The sequence below is a fragment of the Pipra filicauda genome, unplaced genomic scaffold (assembly GCF_003945595.2).
Source record: "Pipra filicauda isolate LSUMZ 115617 unplaced genomic scaffold, ASM394559v2 scaffold293_size922472_pilon, whole genome shotgun sequence".
NCBI classification, from domain to species: domain Eukaryota; kingdom Metazoa; phylum Chordata; class Aves; order Passeriformes; family Pipridae; genus Pipra; species Pipra filicauda.
In genome coordinates this window covers 833,596-852,389 of record NW_024104413.1, presented here as the reverse complement: position 1 = coordinate 852,389, position 18,794 = coordinate 833,596, and the positions used below count along the sequence as shown (strand labels likewise).

The following is an 18,794-nucleotide window of genomic DNA, read 5'->3' as shown; positions in this document are numbered from 1 at the left end:
AGGCTAAGAAAGCATTTAATGGCAATGATAATATGCCACCAATGTGACATAAAATTAAGCTGTCTGGTTAAACTTCTAGTTAATTACCTAGTTTATTTAAAGCTACTGTTTAGCTCTTCTAAAGACAAAAGCCATTATGCTTCCTGAAGACTTTATTCCCTCTGCCTTATTATCTGCCAGTCTTAACTAATGTCACAGCTGCCCTTCTCCAAGAAACTGTAAACTACAAGGTGAAATTTCCATAAGCTGCCATACAGACAGTCTGTCAGAGTGCAAAGTAAGACAAGTGTTAAATTTCATTAATATCAACCGTAGCAAGTGAGCTTCCAAAACAGACAGAAATTGCTTTGCTGCAAAACTAACACTGTTAAAATATTCCACACCAACACCCATGAGTGTTGAACTTGGAGCTTAAAATGTTTTCAAACTCTGATTCTGAGGAGGCAAACTGAACATCCTACCTTTTTACCAAATTTCAGCATTTTCATAGTTATTTTCACTGTTATTTTCATAGAATCACAGAATGGTTTGGTTTGGAAGGGACCTTAAAGTCCACCTTGTTCCAACCCCTCATCATGGACAGGGACATCTTCCACTTAACCAGGTTGCTCAGAGCCCCATCCAACCTGGCCTTGAACACTTCCAGGGATGGGGCATCCACAGCTTCTCTGGGCAACCTGTGCCTGCCTCACCACCCCTTGAGTAAAGAACCTCTTCCTAACATTTAATCTTAATCTCCCCTCTTGTAGTTTAAAACCATTCCCTCTTGTTCCATCACTATCTGTCCGTGCAAAAAGTTGCTCTCCCTCTTTTTCATAAGCTCCCATCACATACTGGAAGGACACAATGAGGACTCCTCAAATCCTCTTTTCCAGGCTGAACACCACTAGCAAATAAGCTCTTTCACAGAGTCTAAAGAATAATAAATATTACTGCTTTCTGTAACCTATTTCATTTGCAAATAAGAATTATTATAGAGTAGAATTTTTATATGAAGTAGGGGATTAAGAATTAGAAACAGAGAAAAGATATAATAATTGATCATGGAACAACCAGGAAACAGTGTGGTTTGACTGTGGAAAAACAAACGCAACTTCAGGAATTGTGTGGTCCAGAGCCACAACCATGACTGGGGCAAATTAACCACCCCAGATTTTGACTGCCAGCAACCAGAGACATCCCTGGCATTCATTTTATTAAAATACAGGTAGTCTATCTAGTCAATACTTTGCTTTTTATTCATAATTCTGCTAGTTCAGTTTCACGGCTGTTCCACAATTTAGTTGCATTTCTGAATACAAGTATTCCTGAGACTCTGCTCTGGTGCAGAGATCTCAGAGCCATCCAGCAAAGCTGACCTTGGGAACTAAAGCAGTTTAGTGAAAACAGCCACTGAGGCTCGTTTTCCTTGGCAAGAAGAAATAGAGACCAACATACATGGAATTCCATGTAGTCATAACTAGCTGCTCCTAACACTAGTTTATTAAGGTATTTTGATGACAAATACCCTAACAAAGCCTGTCTTGTCTCCTGAAAGAATGAGGGTTGAGAACACTGTTGATAGCCTTCCTAAAGTATTTCTACAAAGCGCACACTGGGGGGCAAAGAGAGTGAATAAAGCTAATGGGCAACACTGGCAAGAATAATTTGGGTGTATAAACTGTAGGAATAAATATCAGGTAGAAAGTAAAAGGTGTTTTTCTAGACAGAAGAGAAATGGGTTATTCAACATCTCTGCAATAGCATTATGTAGGTTGAAACTTCTTCTGAGACCCTATCAGTCTATGAAAGGAAATTTATGACACTGTCACCTGCAACAATATTATGACCAAAAAGGTTTTTCTGGTCTTCTACTGCTGTGTAAGACCAGGCACACTCTTACCAATCACTAAGCACTAACCAGCAGTGTCAGAGATCCTGCCTTACTTTTTCCTAAAGCTTCTTTTCTGAATGCTTTTCCCTTTCTTAATAACTGCTGTCACCTTGCCAGCACCTTTTCCTACCCCAAGAGAACACATTAATTCTCACAGGAATTCAAGCTTATACCGGAGTACATCAAAAATTCTCAAAAACAATCCTAAGAAATCTGCAGTGATACACCTGCAGGAGCTGCAAGTGGTACAGCCTCACTCAAACTATTCTACCAAACAAGTTGTTATTAAACACCAGATTCATAATGAGTAGTATCTGCACAATTAGATGTGTGCAGAGCACCTGCCCCTGAATGTCACTTGATTGGAAGGAGCACACCTTCCCATTCAGACTGAAATTGGGTCTCTCTCTGAACTTCACGTAGGAAAGAAATTATTGACTCTGCACTTTTTATCAGTAACACTCTGAATAAAAGAAGATGCAAGACACAAATGAGAGACATTTTAGATATTGATCAGTATTAAAATGATACACATACTGCAAAACTGCTTTTTCAGAATCTATTTCACAAAATAAAATAAGTAGAAGCCTTGAAACTAACTAAAAATTGTAACAAGATTACAAAACCAGCAAATCCAATGACAATGAAAGAAAAGTTAAATTAATCCTTAGTGAACCTCCTAGCAGGCAGCTCTGAGTTCGAGACCTCCAGATTTACAGTGAATCAATACTGGCTGAGTTACACAGCCAAACCTCAGAGCTGAAAGATCACAACATGGTCATACATTTCTAAACAGAGACCTCAGCAGAGATACTCAGTTACCCTTATTTAAGGGGGCTGCCACAGGAAAACTTTACGCTCTTCAAAGGCAGGATTCTAGAAGAAATTATAAATACTGCACAGTGAAGAGCAGCCATGACTCTCTAATTTGTATTAATCCTGCAAAACAGTTTCACCATCTTATGTGTGCTCAATGGCATGGAATGTCTCTTCTTCACTGCAACTCCAAAAAAACCAAAGATATTGCCATTTTGCAACAGATGAAGTGAAATTAATTAATTTGAACTCATTTTAGACTTGACATTAAGCTCATAAAAAGCGGAGAAACAAATCCGAGAGACAATATGTCGAATAGAAACATCTGAATAGAAGTGCATGAAATAGCCTGGACTAACTAAAAAAAAATGTTTAGACAAAGATGGAGTTCTACGACTCCTAAACTTGTATAGTTCATTATTTAGACAAAGAACAAAACTAAGAGATTTCTAAGGAGGAGAGAAGGAGTTGTGTAACCCTGTGGCTGCCTCTTGTAACTGTATGTCTGCTAAAGGGGATGGGAGGAGAGCTAAAGCTCTTTCTGTCTCCTCGGTAGAAATCCACCTGGATAAGCATGATTATTTAATTATTCCCTAATCACCTAACAAACATCCAGGTGACATGTCTTGATTAATAATGACTCTTTCAAGAGCTTGTTGATAATATTTTCATAAAATTAATATAGCAGGACAAATATTCATATCTGTTTAAAATGCATTTAGCTACAGATGTGTTTTTTGCTTCTCAAAGGTCTGTTTATCTCGACCGTGATTAACTGGTCTTTGATCCTGCTATCTAAATAGGCAGCTTAACTGAATTCCAAGCCTGCTATAACATACATTTATGGGAAGCAACCTAAAAGACTATTTTGCCAAGGATGAATCTTTAATCTATTTGAGTAAAAGAATGTATTTGAAACAAAGTTGTATAAAACAGGTATGGGCAGGTGTATATATATTTAGTCAGCCTACCACCAAACATTTGTGCAAACTTATACTTGACCTTATCTTTTTCAAACAGACAGAGTATCTTTTTGTATAATTCAGTCCATGAGGAATTATTTTGATTAATTTCAGGAATATCCAAAATATCCCTGCTTATTTCCTGTGTTCTTCAGAACTCAGCAGGGTATCAACAGATAGAGCTATTGTCAGGAAGTATCCTGAATTGCCAAGTGGCTGGAAAAACAAGAGTCCCTATTTTGACATAGTTCATACTGGACCCACAGCGTGCAACAGTTTGTCTCACCTTGCCATTATTAGATATAATCAGTTCCTTGAGTCCCCTGCTTGGCAGGTGGTAAAGAAATAAAATTTCACACTTCCTGGAGGAAGACAGTCTGCGAAGAACAAAACAACCCTTTCTGTACTGTCATCTTTGTATTCAAACCTTGTTGAACTTATCTTAAAAAAAAAAAAGACAACCCAAAATCAACAACAACAACAAAAAAAACCCCACCCCAAACAAAGAACTCCCCCCCATTCTCCTTTCAATATGCTAATTCCTAGTAGTTCTGTGCTTTGTTTCTCTCTAGGCTTTTTCTCAAGTAATTTCCGATATTAGCATGTCAGCCCCTTAAAAAAACAGTTCACAACAGATTTTACCATGATCCCACATAAACACCAGCTGAGGAAAGATGGACTTTCACGTTCAGAACATTTTATAACCAGTCTGCAGTTACCAACATTACTGGAAATGAAGTGTTTGAGTTCCCCTGATTCTGGCAAGGGTAGTGTAAGCTAAAGATCCTTCCATGTCTTAAAGCATCAGCCAACCAATCCCATACTATAAAAATGGAAAGAAATTGTTTTTCAAACTGATTAGTGGTAAAGAGTTTATAAATCCCTTGGAATTCCATCATAGTTACACATTTCCCTATTTTAGATATAAACTGCAATTGCTAAAAAGAAATAATGAGACACGTCCTCTTATCTGCAGCCATTTTTTCTTAACTCTGAAAGCCACACAGGCTCAGGTGAACGGTTATTGTGTCCAGTACTTACTAGAAGGTAAATTCAATACCTGGAAGACGCATGTGTATTCATGCTGTTCTCCAGCATCACACAAAAGAAAGCACTAACAGCATGAATATGAGGAAACAGATGACAGATGAGAGGAGTATTTTGTGGTTTGGATTTTACAAAACTCAGATCTCAATGTGAAATGAGCAACTAGGCCACTATCAAATTCTTCAGCCTTCTTTCAAACGCTGCCATGAGTGTAAGCATTGTACACAACTGTCACAAATCGTCCTTTCATTGGTATAATCGGAGCAAATATCACCCTTAAAGAGTATCCACTAATTACCTTGTTACTTTAATTCACCAACAGCAGTTAATGTGCACAGGTTAAATTACAGTTCAGAGGTTGAAACTAATACTTTAAAGAGAATGCCTGTTTTCATACTAGAATGGCAGCAGTTATCAGATTATTCAGGTAATTACCTTTTAATACACAAATACATCTGCATATTGAACAGTATTAGAGATATTCCTCTACTACATAGTACAACATAAGTATTTTTAGTAGAGATTATTTAAATTTCTCTATTATTCTTTATATTCTTTTCATATTCTCTGCAGAATATAAAGAAACCTCATTGCACGTGGGCTAACTTTTTGTGTGTTCTCTGATTCATATTCTATGATTTCCAAACTGAAAAAGAATACAGAAGTTAAAACACTAACCCACAACTGTCCAACAGTTTTATCTACAAAGGCATTTTTCTGAGGCACAGGCCAACTTGGATATTATTATAATGAACTTACACTGGCCCAGCAGACAACCTAACTAGAATATATGACAGAAAATACCCAGGTAATTTATCACTATGTGGAAAAGTTTGTGCAGAGGGACAATTATCTCTCTGCTCTCACAGAAATGAAAATACACAGTTCATAGTAGTAGTAGATTTATGCTTGCAAGTAGATCATACTGTAAGCAATTTACTAAATATCTTTCTTAATTCCTCCCCTTCTGAAATAGCAAATATCATCTAAAGAAAAGGCATATTTACCATGAAAAGATAACATTAAATCAACACAAACAATCTAGAAACATTATTAAATCTCAGAGAACTAATGTGGTCAAGAGAACATTTTTTGTTTCATATGCTAATATTGTTCCTAAAGACTATAAGCCACCCAGGTATTCTCATAATTAAATTGCTGGATATAGAAGTTCTGGACTTTCCCTTCAATCCATTTGTAAAGAGTCTGCTTACAGGGTCTTTGAACCTCGTGGTTTATGAGGATATAGAGTCTACATGTTTTACAGTTTAATTCATAGTTAGAGTTTAGAAAGGGCAAAATGGTTTCATAAATCTGCTAGGACATTTATGACAAACACATCTAAACAGAAACTAAGAAGATTAGAGATGGCAAACATATCTTGTTGGTACTTGCCAATGGGTGCCTTAGGAATCACTCACTAGGTAAAAGCATAACCCAGTAATAATTTTCTACAGACTAAAACATAAAGCAGACACTTGAAGCTCCATCTACCGACTTAGTTTGACTTGGCTACCGGGACGATGCTTCCTTAGAGCAGTAACCCTACATTTATTTTTTGGTCAGTTCTCTATGACAGTCTCAGTGGAAGTCCATCTCTTACAAACTTATACTGGCACTTCCATAAGGAACTGTGACACCCAGACAAATTTCAAGACATTAATGTGGATGCTTATATCCAAACCAGCAAACCAATCCCTTTCCGTTAAGTGGCCCCACAATTCTGGATGTCCTTGAATTCTCTGGGTACCTCAGGAACATTTCCCTTCTGAGAGTTCAATAGGCTCCCAAAATTCTACATTGTGCACATGCTCATCACAGACTCACTCTGAGCCCACCTGACCTCCTCAGAGATTCTTGTAGGACTCAATTTCGGAAATGTGATCACATTGAGAGCTTCTGGCTATCAGGTTTGAATTTGTTGACTTTTTCTTAGTGTAAGGTGAAGAAGGAATTGTTGGCACTCTGGAATTATTGCCTGGCCTCTGAGGGACAGCAACTCACTTGTCTCTTTACCTGATGGGATTCACATCCACAACTCTGCCTCCCAGTCACATGGAATTAAAGCACACTAATTGCAGGACCACAAGGTAGGTTGGCATCCTCCAAGATCACACAGAAATAGGACTACTGTGCAAAAAAAACAAACCAAACAAAACAAAAAACCCCAACACAAAAACAATCAATCCCAAGCCACCCTAAAACAGCAAAAAACCCCCTGAGTTCAGAAGAAGAACAAACATGAAAGTACTCACTATTCTATTTAGAGTACTCAGGTGAGAGTCATAAATATTTGATTTTTGTCCTTGTAGCTACTACTAACAAACAGAATTAAACAATCACTAAATAAAAACTAATAATCTCCCCAATGGGAATGAAATAAAGAAATCCCTTTTTCAACTGAATGTTCCAAGCAATCTGCAATAAAATCACAGTTTCATAAAAGACAGTTGTGAGAGAGACTGAGAAACTGCCTCAGCTATCCTTGGAAATATCTGTCTAATTGTCTCATTCCTTCCAGTGATGGAAATTCCACAGCCTTTATAGATAATGCATCTCCATATTTATCATCTTTAGTATTCAAAAGACTTAACTGAAACATCCCTTACAACACTGTGAGCCAACTCTCTACCCAACTGTCTGCAATAACCTCCTATATATTTGAAGATTTTTATCATGTGTTTATCATGTCTAAATTTTATCTTTTCTCAAATAAAAAAATCCAACTATTTCAACTTTACAATATTTGCTGAACAGACTCAGCTTCAACATACAAAGTCTGGCCTTGCTTGGTGTTTTCCTGCAAGGAGAGAGTTGAATACTCTAAGATTTAACAGGCTGAACCGAGGTTTCCAAGCACTCAGTTCTTATAAAACAAAAGCTGGGCCACAGCCACTTGAAAAGAGTGAGTCCTGCTCAATTTTTTTCAAAGAACACTACCTATCTAGCAGGTATAGAGTTTGGACCACTAGTGTCCTTGACATTCTGTTCCAGCTTTCTAAGAGGAGCTCAAATGCAAACTTCTTTGATTCAAATGTTTCATTAACTTCTCCTAGATGGCTCTGTGGTCAACACAGAGCCTTTTTCACCCTTTCAGATGCACATTTTGTCAATGAATACAGAGCTTGGCAATCCAACATTGGGTTTTGTGTTCTATTTCAGGTTCAATAACCTAAAATATAGGACATAAATATAATTTGCAGATATCAGAGATGTCTGTAGCAAACACTGGAACACAGTGACAACATCTCCAAGATTAAAATGACTAAGTCAGTTCAGGGCCATAAAATATAGTTGCATTAGTAAGGCCAGGCTGCCCTCAGGACCCTGTGCTCTGCTAAATGCAGCTGAACTTGTCACTATTGGGAATATCCAGTTCTCTGAGACAGATTCTAAAGAAACAGAAGAAAGGCCTTGCCCAAATATTATAAGTATAGCTTAATGCTTGAGTCACAGGAACCCTGAAGCACTACTAGCCCAGTACAAAAAAGTACTCAGGAAGGAAAGTAGGTATAAGTCAAATAGGATGAAATCACGTATTTATGGTGTGCTTAAGTGCTTACCTAAATCAAGATACTTCTCCTGGATTTTGACCCAATATGGTCAATATGAGCATATACTGTGATAGAGGAACAACAACCTACTGAGATGGGTGACAAAGGAACAGTTTGGAAAGGATTGGTAATCATTGAACCTCTAATTAAGAAATAAATCGCAGATTACCTAAAAGACTGCAAACTTCGTTTTCAGCATCTATCTTTGAAAGTGATTTTAAAATATGCCCAACAACAGCGTTTTAAATACAATTACTTATTTTTCATTTATTGTGTAAAAGCTACATTAAAGAAGTGAGAGCAATTTCATGCTGAGATCTGTTGTCATTTGGATGTCTAGTGGCAGTCAGGTCTCTTGGCTGGTCAGACAGCTGCCAGGACAGCTCTCGTCACCGTTAGCACTGGGATGATGATTTGGATTTAAAAGGGCTATAACTCTCACAGGGCATCAAGACAATATAACACAAAGTGATCTTGCAGGTAGCTGGAATCCATTTTATTATGAATTTTCAAAAGTTTAGGCAAGCCTTGAAACTCTGTCATGTGTTCAGTAGCAAGTATGTCATTAACATAAAGGATTCTTCGCCTTCTTGTAATAGCAGATGCTGACCTGTCTTTTAAGGATTTCTATTTATAAGCCATAACACAATAATCACTATAAGATAATTGTGGTAATACCTCATGATCATCATCACAGAGACAGGAGAACAGCAGGAACAGTACTAAGCATATAAGAGAGAACATTAAAATCTATTTATATCATAGTTTTAGCTGGGGTAACTATGTTAGATGACCAGAAAATATATTGGCTGTACAAGGCAGAGATGAGCAACCTGGTCAAGTGCAAGATGTCCCTGTCCATGGCCAGGGGGTGCAGTAGATGATCTTTAAAGGCCCCGTCCAACCCAAACCATTCTGTGCTCCTGTGGTAGTCAACTGCAGCTTCTGAGGGTTTTATCTGAACAGCAATTTCAAGACAGTTCTGCCAAAGAGAACACACAATACTTAAAGAGGTGTCTACAGCAAACAGACAAGCACAGTACAGGGAAGCCCAGAGTGGTGGAGGCTGTGTCACTCCTGAAATGAGCTGTCCCTGTGAGCTCTCCACAGGAGCACAAGACCCTAGCACAGCCTTGTGGAGAAGTTCCATCTCAGCTGGGGTAATAGGTTGGGTGTGGTGTTGCACATGACACTGAATTTTAGCATGAAAGTTAGTACCTCCACTCAGCCTTTTCCTGTAAAGTATAGGCATACACTTTATAGACATATCTGGGCTGACACATCCTTATGCACCTCTACCCTGCACTGTTGACCAGTGTAAAGATTCCATATGAATGATGTTTAATAGAAACGTGGATCCAACAGGTTTCCAAGAGGGATGCACCTCTAAGGTCCCAGGGATAGGCTGAATCACAGTACAGCATGCCTAACCAAATTATGAAAGGAAAGCTTTTATACATAAGAGATCTTAATTCCATCAGAAACTCATAGAGCTCACCTCTTTGCAGAAACTGCCCACCATGTGTATTCGTTGCCAAATGCTATAAAAAGCCCGTAAAGGTTTTTCAAAAGGTTGGATTTCAGATAGAAGGCTTTAACCTGAAGGGCAGCTAAGGAGTGGAGTTACATTTTAGTGGAGAAGCCATGAAGCTTAGAAGAAAAAGTGAATAAACTGGTATAAAACTTGGCTGGATTCTGTAGTGTGGCTCAGATTTCTGTCCAATAATATATTATTTTCTATTTTATGATTTAATATTCATCAGTCCAAGGATTTTTAGGTATAGAAAATCTGCTAAAAGATACCAACTGACATGCATTCAGAAGCTGAAATGCTATCAGACCCTAACACTATCTCAGTTTTTTCTTCTGAGAGGGAGCTTCACAAACTAATCCATTCTTTATAGATCTCTTAGAGGAAAAACCTTTTTTGGTCAAAGTTTTCTAATTGTCCAAAATATGTCAGAAAATATTTAGAAATAAAAAGAACATCCAGTTCCTTCAAACAGAACAAAACATTTGCTATGTCCCTTACTACATCACTTGCTCAGATTTTAAAGGATTAAGACCCAGAGAAAATCAGGAAACCAAGAGGAGATAAAAGGTCTGTTGTTTATTTTGCTTTTCTCACAACTTTTTCTAATACCAACAGAGCGGAATCAACTACAATGAAGTCAACTGTTGGCCATGAAGATTTTATTTATCAATAGCAGACTATGAGAGATGAATAAGTATCTGGAACGGGAAAGCATCTGTGAAGTCTGTAATTTTATGTCTTCTCCTTGGCTTAAGGACAAAACTCAAAACTCCAAGGTGAATTCACTAGGAGCTGATCCAATAGGAGGAATTCAGATTGTCAGAACAAACACAGATGCCTACATTTGAGCTGGCCACCCCAAATCTATTTTGTTCTCAATGGTGAGAAGTCACTTTTAAGGTGCAATCGATCTTACTACACAGGGGACATCAACAATAGGTCAAATGAATCTCTCCAAGTACATGACAAATGTCCAGATTTAGGTGAGATTAAACACATCCTTCATGTTTCTGTGATTAATAACAGTCATATAATAGATCCGACAAAAGAGTTTCTTCCAAGCATTAGCTTTCCTGAAGCTTAAGAGTCAGCAGAATCATTATGTAATGATTTTGTAGACACACCATGACAATTCTGTCTGATAAAGATATTTGCCTGTAATATTTCATTAAATTTAAAGCTACCATGTAGCAACGGTAAGAGGTTGACGGCTGCCAAGAGCTGTGAGATTGCTGAATAGAATGGTATTTCTGGAGCCGTGCCCAGAGTTGAGACAAAATTTGACTCATCTTCATGCATACATTTCCAATAAACCACCGAACTAAAATAAGGATTTAACCCCATCACGAGGTTCCAGTGATATCATCTAGAGCTAAGAATTTATTATAGGATCAATAGAAGCTTCTATAAGCAACTCCAAAATAAAGGGGATCTTTCCATCTTTCTTTGTTGGAACGTTCGTGGTCTTGAGTCGTGTTCTCCCAGAATGCACGTGCCTCAAGCACTGATTCAGTTGTTGGTAGCAGGATAATTATAATGTGAGCTCCATTTTGTTTCTTTGCATGACTTCAGAGCGTGTTAGAAAATATGTCCCATCCCTGGAAGTGTTCAGGGCCAGGTTGGATGGGGTTTTGAGCAACCTGGTCCACTGGAAGGTGTCCCTGCCCATGGTAGGGCCTTGAAACTAGATGGTCTTCAATGTCCCTTCCAACACAAGCCATTCTAGGATTCTAAGATTCTTTGAACTACTTAAGTGGGTAGGAAATACTGTGGTTGGGAAGGCTATGTCTGCTATTTAGAAACTGTAGGATAAGAACTGAGCTGAATCAATCATATCTATTTTTGCTTTCATTTTCAGCTAACAATCTTCCCACAAAAAATGGAGATAAAAAGATAAGAGAGGAAAACAAAGAGAAAATAAGAACATTGAATGACATTTACATGACTTCACTCTGTTCAGACAGCTTTATGTTACAGCATTTTATTCAGTCTTTTTCTGACCTGTTCAAACTGCAAGCTTCTTGACATCTATCCTGTCACTTATTGAATGCTCAGGAGCTTTTGAGCACAAGGGGAGTCCCAGTCTCAAGTGAGATTTTTAGGCATCATCATCATATGAACAACAATAAGAAACACCTTCAACAGCTAAGTAACTAATAGTTCACCTTTTTTTTTGATAGTTAGTCTTTCGATCTGAATGCTGAAGAAATCAGTAAAGAATAATCTGGATATGGAGATAAGAATTTATTTTTTTTTTAAATTACTGGAGTATCACTTTTTCCAAGTCATCCATAGATAATAAAATAGATACTGTAGCAAAATACAGTCTTTTGTTATTACACAGTAATACAATAGTTTAGGTTATACTTACTATTTTGTGTAATTACTATTAAAATATGCAACATTTATTCTTACCACTGAGAAGCCAATGTGGAAAATATATCACTGATTTCAGGTTCTTGGAACAGTTTCAAAAGTTCTGGTTCAGATGACAAGTCAGCAAGGATCCTTAACTCAATATGAGAAAAATCTAGAAAACAGAGTGTTAAAATGAATCTACTGCTCTAAAATAAAATCATACCTGCATTTTAACCAAACTATCACAAATTAAAATGTAAGCCTGGAGTGTTCAATCATTTCCTCATGCTCAAAAAAGACAAATGCCTATAAGAAGCTCATCCTGAAGAAGTTACATTCCAGCTATGGATCACAAGGTGCCTGATTCCTTCATTCTCTTCATGTGCCAATTAATCTTATTAGCTCTTTGTTTCTACTGACAAGGCTTAAATATCATCCAGTTCTGAAGCATAGTAAGGAGTACACATCGTATAACAATATTAAGTGATACTAAGGGATTTGACAACCTTGTAAAATATGTCACCCAAGGAGAGGGGAAAAAAGAGATGACAGAACTGCGAATACTAATATGCATGAGAACAATGACACAGACTATCTCACCTGCTGCTAAAAATGTACATCCTTTTTTTGAAACAAACAATGTTCTTGGGGAAATAGTTACTATGTCCTCTTCTTTTCCTAGAGAAGAGATAGGCATTTAAGTACCAAACACCAGTCCAAAAATACTGTGTTGAAAACCATAGGAGTTTGCAAATGACTTACCAAGCACACAACTAACACCAGAGAAATGGCAGTGCAAGCAACCTTGCATAGTAAAAACTGCCAGCATCACACTTATTTCTGTATATCAGTCATGTACAACTTTATCTCCACCATACTCATCCTCGCAGTACTGCTCACTTCCTTTATCAAATCCAAACCCTTCCCGAAACACGAGGTAACAAATATCTGCAATAACTAATATTATTCAAGGATTACTTAATAAAGGAGGCATTCATAAAGAAGGGTCTATAAAAATGAACTAAAAAAATGTATTTTCTTATCTTTGAACACATGCTGCAGCAACGTGTTAATAATCAAATTCTGAGTTACAGGTGGTAGGGGAATATGATATTGAGAACATACAGCTGTCACAGGCATCCAGATTGTAATGATAGAAATCCCCAATAATGAAGCCATAATGGACATTGATAAGGTACTAGAAACTGAGGGCATCCTGGGAATACCACTTGATTTGGTGTAGAGAAGGATGGTAGTTTGAAATGTCACAGAATCAATCTAGTCAACATAAAAGTGGAAAAAATAAGTGTCTTGATACAGGAAAAACTTAGAAACTACATCTTTGAGAAGCACATATTATACAGGTTCATTAACAAAATTTCCAGGAAGTTTCATGTGCCACAGTTATTTCTGGCACCTCAGGTTTATACAGCCCCTGCTCATACAGTTTTTATAATAACTTTTAAAAAATGCTTATAAAAATGAACCATGTGGATAAAATAAAGCTAATGTCAAAATTTTACATTATCTTCCCTAGCCTCCTGTTTTATGATCTGTGTTATTTCCAAAGCAGGAACTGAACAGCTGTGAAAAGGCAAAGCCTGCCCTTAGCTGAGAACCAAGCACCACAATGAGCAGCATTGCCCAGCTGTGGCTGCAGGCATTCAAGGAGAGTTTATGTTCCAAAATACCTCTCTTATACTTGAATCTGCTATTGTGGGTTTCTCTCTCTATCACTTTGGTTCATGCTTTTCTAGACTTTACTTTGATTCTCTCTGAATCGTCTCCCTTAAATTTGCTTCTGTTAACAAAAACAACCCACCCGACTAACTACTGGTGTTTAGTTGTACTAAACGGCTTAGGTTTAACAGCTCCTCAAGCAAAGCCTCATGAGCTGAATGCACTCAAAATCATCCCTAGGATATCTAAGGGATTTAAGATGCATAATTCATCTGGAAAAAGAAACAGTGAGGTAGCCGAAGGAAATAAAAAAAAAATCTAAATTTTGTAACTATTTAGATCAATGTTGAAAGAGCAAATTTGTTTTCAGGAACAACCAGCAGAAGTAATCAGTTTAAATGATAATGTATAACTAAGCATCAATCATCTATTCTGTTTGTTAATGCTGGAGCTATTTGCCTGCTTTGAAATATAATATAACTCATTAAAAAAACCCCACATTTTACCTTTTATGTACTGTTTCTTTGTAATTCTAACTGGATGTTTAGAGATACCTTGAATGTTCTACAAATAAGAAAAATAAAGATGCTTAGTAAGTGAAAGTTTATGAAAACATGTTTTTGAACAGTTTAAAACCACTATAAGAACATTAGTGATACTAATGCCAACAAGTTTTTCCCATACAATAAATAAGATTAACAACTTCGCCTTTCAAAGGAATCTTCACACTCTGCATCTACAGCCACTTTTGAATATTCGCTCTTCCTTGACAATTGGAAGCTCCTCAGAACAATTTCTCACCAGTAGCCTTTCCAAATCCTAATCTCTGGGTGCACCATGGAAGATAATTATTAATCCAATAAAAATAATTTTCTTCTTCTTTTAACCTGTGTTTTTTTGGATACAGTGCATTACTTTCAAGAAAGGAACATGTGAATTCTGCCTCAAGGCTAAGGGAACAGAGTATTCTTCAGCCTCTAGAAATTTTTCCAATATCTATTCCCCCTTTTTTTGAAATGCATGATAAAATAAATAAGGAACTCTTTCTGGACTACAGCACATCAGTCCAGATTAAAAGTGAGAGCTATGTTTATCAACCAATATGGAGGAGTAGGAATAGAAGAAAATTTTTCTTTCAAGATCCGGGTTCACACACCCCCAGTAAAGCAGAAAAGAGACACAGCAGAGCTCCCTTCTGTTATTTTGTGTCATTAGGCCTCTTCATCTAGAAAGGTTAGAAACAAGAGTTAATGTATATCAAGCTGATTTTGTGATTCCATGCAATTAATTTGCAAATGGTTCAGGAATTAGATGAACATACTAATTGTATGTCATACTGGGAATTCAGAGAGTGGGAATAGTGGTATATAATTCCCAAATCAGAATGATCATTTTCTATGCAACTTTGAACCCAAAACTGTTATTTTAAACTTAAGAGGGATGTAATCAGACAGCAAAAGCTATTGAAATTTAAAGCAGAAGTAAAAGAACAGAATTCCCAAACCAGAACAGTATCGTTTCTAGTCTTAGTATCATCCTTAAAGATGTATAATTAAATGTATTAAAGCTGAACACCTGCCACAGCCACATACAGAGAGAGACATAGGAAACTACTACATAATATTCAGAATATTTTCACAGCACGGGAAAAAACTAGGAACACTGCTCTCAGTCCATCCATACGAAATGCACAAAACTAACATTCCTATTGGCAACGATCGATTTCCATTGGTAAGTTGGGGAGAATCAGTGCTTGTTCATATGAATAATATGCAATTTTAGTGGCCACGGTAGATCCTCAGAAGTTCAGAAAATTAAGTCCTTTATTACGTATCTGGACATGAATATGGGAGCCTAACTTTACACATATATTAAAAAAAAACCCACAACATTTTAATTCTGACTTATAGAATAATTCTGACAGTAGAGATAACTGCATGAACTTTTCATTGGGGTCTACGTTGGTATTGTGACATTCACTTCGTCAGATAATTTCCAGCACAGGTTAGAGTTATTTATAATTACTCTCACTGATTATTGTTCCTTATCTCATTCGCTTCAAAATCGTAAACAAAGTGGAAAAAAAAAGGTATTTCAAAATCTATCTACAACACAAAAATAAATCGCTATATTTGCTACCTTATTTTCACTGAGAGCATATGCACAAAGTCTGCTTCCAATGCAATTTTAAAAGTGTTACTAATAATTCTGAAAAACACTAGTAATTGCAAGTGCAAGATGTCCTTTCACTTGTAAATTAGTTAACAACTCATAATTTGAATAAATCTGCAGAAAAGAGGTAGCTCAAGAAACATGAAAGTTGTAACGCTCAACTTTAAGCTACTGGAATAGCTTATCACATTCCTCTCACCTAATTTTGGATGTCTTTAGGCAAGTGGTTGGTCTAAACTATCTGTCTAGAATCCCTCTACAGCCAGCAGACAAGGACAGGAATCTCCAGTGGGCAGCTCAATCTATCTGTATAAGACACATACTTACAAGTTGTCCTAAGATCCCTTTGGAGGTGACGTATTCTAAGATTTAGATCATCAAATTTGATGAGATAAATTTACTCTAGATATTTAAAAGAACAAAGAAATATGGAGACAATTTCACAAGAGCCTTCCAAATAGGAAGCTTTGCTTTGCTTGAGTCAGGTGACTGTTTTATTGTATCAGACGTGGAAAACTAATGTGGCTTTGATACATTAGCACCTTGGACTACATAATAATACAGCCTGTCTTTTTGCTTTTAAGTATTTATTTCAAGTATTTATAGAAAAACCTTCACAGATCCAATTTGAGATCTGACAGTTATCCCCTATTTGTTAGAAAAGGACATTCACATCTTGCTAGAAGTTACAGAGAAACAAAAGTGCTCTCTCTGAAAAATCATGCTCCAACAGACAAATAGGAATATACTTGAAACACTGCGATAGAAAATCTGGTTATGAAAGTTAACTATTAATACTTCTGTTCATTGTTTCTGAGTGAGGGGGAAAAAAACCATCAAGCTATTCTAGTAGATGATTAACAAGAAGACTCTAGCATTATTAAAAAAAATATTAAAAACATGTAAAAACCAACACCATAATCGAGAATTAAGTTAAAGAGGCCCCAATCGACAGGAGAGATGAAGTCAAGGTCCCAGTTTCAAGTATATTTGAAAGGCTGTGATGATCAGGGGAGATTTCTGAATGCTGGAAGAAAGCAACTGTCACTCCTTTCTTCCACAAGGGCAAGAAGGAAGATGCAGAACACTACAGGCCAATCAGCCTCTCCTCAGTTCCCAGGAAGATGATGGAGCAAATAATCCTAGAAAACATCTGCAAACATATTAAAGTCAAGTAGATGACCTGGGGTAGTCAGCACAAATTTAGAAAGGGGAAATCGTGCTTAACCAACGACAGCCTCCTGCAGGGCAGTGACCAGCTCTGTGCACGCGGGGAGAGCAGCAGATGTTGTTTACCTTGACTCCAGCAAGGCTTTCAAAACAATCGCTCATAAAAGCCTCGGAGAAGCTGATGAAGTGCAAGTTAGATAAGTGGACAGTGAGGTGGACTGAAACCTGGCTGAACTGCTGGGTTCAAAGGCCTTTGGTGAGTGACACAAAGAGCAGCTGGGGGCCAGTCACTACTGGGGCACCCCAGAGGCAAATACTGCCCAACACCTCCATCAGTGACCTGGATGACAGGACTGAGTGCAACCTCAGCAAGATGGCAGGCAATCCAAAACCCTGAGGAGTGCTCGATACATCAGGTAAGTGATTCAGAGGGACCTCAAGAGGCTGTAGAAATGGGTTAATCAGGATCCCACAGATCCCACAGAGTTCACAGTCTGGAAAGCAGTTTTGCAGAAAAGGACCTGTGGATCCTGATGAAGAACAACTTGAACATGAATCAGCAATGAGCCTTTGTACACAGGAAGGCCAACAGCATCCTGGGCTGCATCAGGAAGTGCATCACCAGCAGGTCAAGAGACTACTCAGAATGCCTGGCAGAAGGGTGTAATGAATATGGAGCCAGATTCTTTGCCACTGTTGCCCAATGACAGGACAAAAAGCACCGATCAGAAACAATTACAGAAAATTCCATTTAGACATAAAAAAAACCTTTTTACTGTGCCAGTGGTCAAACACTGGAAGAGGTTGCCCCAGAGAAGCTGTGAAGCCTCCATCCTTGGAGATATTCAAAACCCAACTAGACATGGTCCTGAGAAACCTGCTCTAGTGGGCACTGCTTTGACCAGGGGGGATTGCACTAGACAATCTCCAGCAGTCCCGACAAAATTCAAGAATCTTGTGATTCTATGATTCTGTTTTTATAGCATCACTGTAATTGATTAAGTCATGTATCCCAGTGACAACCTATTGTCTTCTCTCTACTTCACATGATTTCTGAACGAGATAAAATTGAAGTCTTCAATGGTATGAGGCAGTGGAAAGTCATAGGACAACTTGGTTTCATTTCCAAGCAAATGTTAAGGAAATATATATTTTTATATATATAAAGTACACTGGTTGAATCTCAGATCATGACAGCTAGAAAGCTGAAAAAACCTCACCCTACATCTGTACCCTTTACTTTTTCACCGTTTTGTCGTCAGTAAAGCCCTTTTCTTTCTCCTCCGCAAGTATTAAATGATTAAAGATTAAATTTGGTAATATAGTTACCAAACTTAGAGGAAAAAAAAGCACTGAATCCGATTTGCACTAAAGTCACTTTGAGTATGACAAACACAGACTGGCTGTCTTCTTCCTGGGTGTCCAGTGCTGACACCTTTCTTTGGCAATGGAACTGCCACACAGGGACCTGGCACTCCATCAATTCATCACCTCTTTTACACTTTCAGTTACTTAACACATTTTCCCAGCATCTAGATGGTTGTTGGATCACTGTTTTTTAGTTAAACCCTTCGGAAGACACCATGCTGGAAAAAAAGCAGGCATGGCAGAAAAAATTAAATCTCACT

The 18,794-nt window shown here is 37.6% G+C and overlaps 1 protein-coding gene across 1 annotated transcript in view; it reads right to left on the bottom strand.

Annotated features, from left to right (window-relative positions):
* Positions 1-18,794, bottom strand: part of POLN (DNA polymerase nu) — a 94,267-nt gene that overhangs the window by 41,528 nt on the left and 33,945 nt on the right. Inside the window, exons 16-18 of the mRNA XM_039382998.1 lie at positions 14,331-14,388; positions 12,745-12,822; positions 12,202-12,316 (exon numbers count right to left, since the gene is read on the bottom strand). Of these exons, the coding sequence (XP_039238932.1) occupies positions 12,202-12,316; positions 12,745-12,822; positions 14,331-14,388 (251 nt within the window). The remainder of the gene's footprint in view (positions 1-12,201; positions 12,317-12,744; positions 12,823-14,330; positions 14,389-18,794) is intronic.